The 1,820-nt window shown below is 63.2% G+C and overlaps 1 protein-coding gene across 1 annotated transcript; it reads right to left on the bottom strand.

Annotated features, from left to right (window-relative positions):
* Positions 1 to 128: 128 nt before the first annotated feature.
* On the bottom strand, positions 129 to 1,820 carry LDBPK_110680 (hypothetical protein, conserved in leishmania; the record flags this gene model as incomplete). Its single annotated transcript, XM_003858996.1, has 1 exon — positions 129 to 1,820. One exon carries the CDS (start codon positions 1,818 to 1,820, stop codon positions 129 to 131), a length of 1,692 nt encoding a protein of 563 aa, XP_003859044.1.

The raw sequence follows: 1,820 nt of genomic DNA, 5'->3' as shown, positions 1-1,820 counted from the left end.
CTGCTGCCCGAGCCATGTGCGTAGACTCTTTCACCTCGGGCCACCTCCTTTTCCGGGTAGATCGGCTCCGAGCTGCCCGCGGCGGCGACCCCCTCCCGCAGGCGGCGGCGCTCGGCCAGCACCCTGCGTTAGAAGCGGGAGTAGCTGATGTGCAGGTACACATCCGAGAGAAGCGCCGTCAGGTTCATGCCAATCATGACGAGCAGCGGCATCATCACGCACTCGCGGCCAACGCACACCTTCTGGCCCTGCCTGTCGGCCCGAGACGCAATCCACTCGCCGTACAGCAGGCGGTTCAGCAGGATGGCCGCGATCCACAGCGCGTTGAAGCCAAAGTTGTAGTGCTTCGCGGGGTCCTTGGCGTACATGGTGCGCAGGACGAGAATGGTGATGCTGGCGCAGAAGCCGTTACCAAGAGACGCCAGCGCAAACGCGGCCAGCAGCGAGCGGCCCGGCAGTACCAGGAACAGCGTCATCGAGAGGATGATCAGCGTCGTCGGCACAAAGAAGGCGACGGTGATAGGCATGCGGTCCTCGGCCTTGCGCTTCTGCGTATAGTGCTCGAACACGGACATGGCCAGGCGGCCCAGCGCGCTGCCAGCGCCGTTCAGCACCGTCAGCAGCGCAGACACCGTCGTGTCCAGCTTCGGCGTCTCCGTCAGCGCAGAGAAGATGGGCGACGCGTTGAAGATGATCACGAACTCGGCGCCAACGCCGCAGAACATCGTCCAGAGGATGCACCACAGGCTCACCGTGCAGCAGCTCTGCAGGAAGGTTGTCTGGTACTGCGGGGCAATGTAGTCAATGTCCGTCAGCACCTCACCGCTCTCCGCCGACTCATCATCCCTCGGCCCCTTCGTCGTCAAACGATCCAGCCACGGGCACGGCACCAGCATCAGCAGAAAGCAGCTCGTGATGACCACGGCCACGATCGCGAAGGCAAGCAGGCCGTGCTGCGTCTTCGCGACCTTCGTGAACGCCGCCAGCGCGCTCGTCGTCGGCAGATACACCACAAGCACAAGCACCACCGCAATGCTCAGGTAGAAGCGCCACATCGGCGGCTCCTGCGTCAGGTACGCCGCGACACGTGCACCGCGCACCGCCTTCTGCTCATCGCTCAGGCGGCTCTGCTGGTAGCCCGTCAGGTGGTACGACGGCAGCCGCATCACCGCAATGCAGCACAGCCCGGTCACAAGCACCATCCCCACCAGAAAGTAGAAGTAGTTTGCCGGCGTGTTCAGGAAGAAGCCCGTGCGCATCGACCCGATGATCGCAGAGCCCAGGCCCATCAGCGTCTTCAGCAGCGCCACGACCCACCCGCGACGCGTCGGGAAGATGCTCAGCATCGTCACCACCGTTGCAAGGTCGAACAGCTGACTGCCAAGGCTCAGCAGCGCGTTGAACACGCAGAACCGCACCACAGAGCCGGCAATCACGCCCTGGAACGTGAGGCCCATCAGCAGCAGCCCCAGCGACGCGAGCACGCACGCAAGGATGTACACCGGCAGCGGGCCAAGGTAGTCGTATATCGTGCCGTACGGCAACAGAAAGTAGGCGAACACCATGCCCACCGTGTTGATCGTGGACATCTGGCGCGAGTCGAAGTTGTACTTGTCGCGAAGGCTGCCGCTGAACAGGTTGAAGGCGTACGATGTCGAGGCGCAGATCATGGCGAAGGAGGCGAGCGTCAGTAAGCCGTAGCGTCGCGCCTCGCTAATCGGACGCTGGTTGGTCACGTCTAGCTTCAGCACATTACACTCTGTGCTCGAGTCGTCCTCGACGGCGCGTTCGAGGTCACTGGGCTCGTCTCTGAGGGGCAT

Source organism: Leishmania donovani, chromosome 11, assembly GCF_000227135.1.
Source record: "Leishmania donovani BPK282A1 complete genome, chromosome 11".
NCBI classification, from domain to species: domain Eukaryota; phylum Euglenozoa; class Kinetoplastea; order Trypanosomatida; family Trypanosomatidae; genus Leishmania; species Leishmania donovani.
This window is presented reverse-complemented; position numbering and strand designations above follow the sequence as displayed.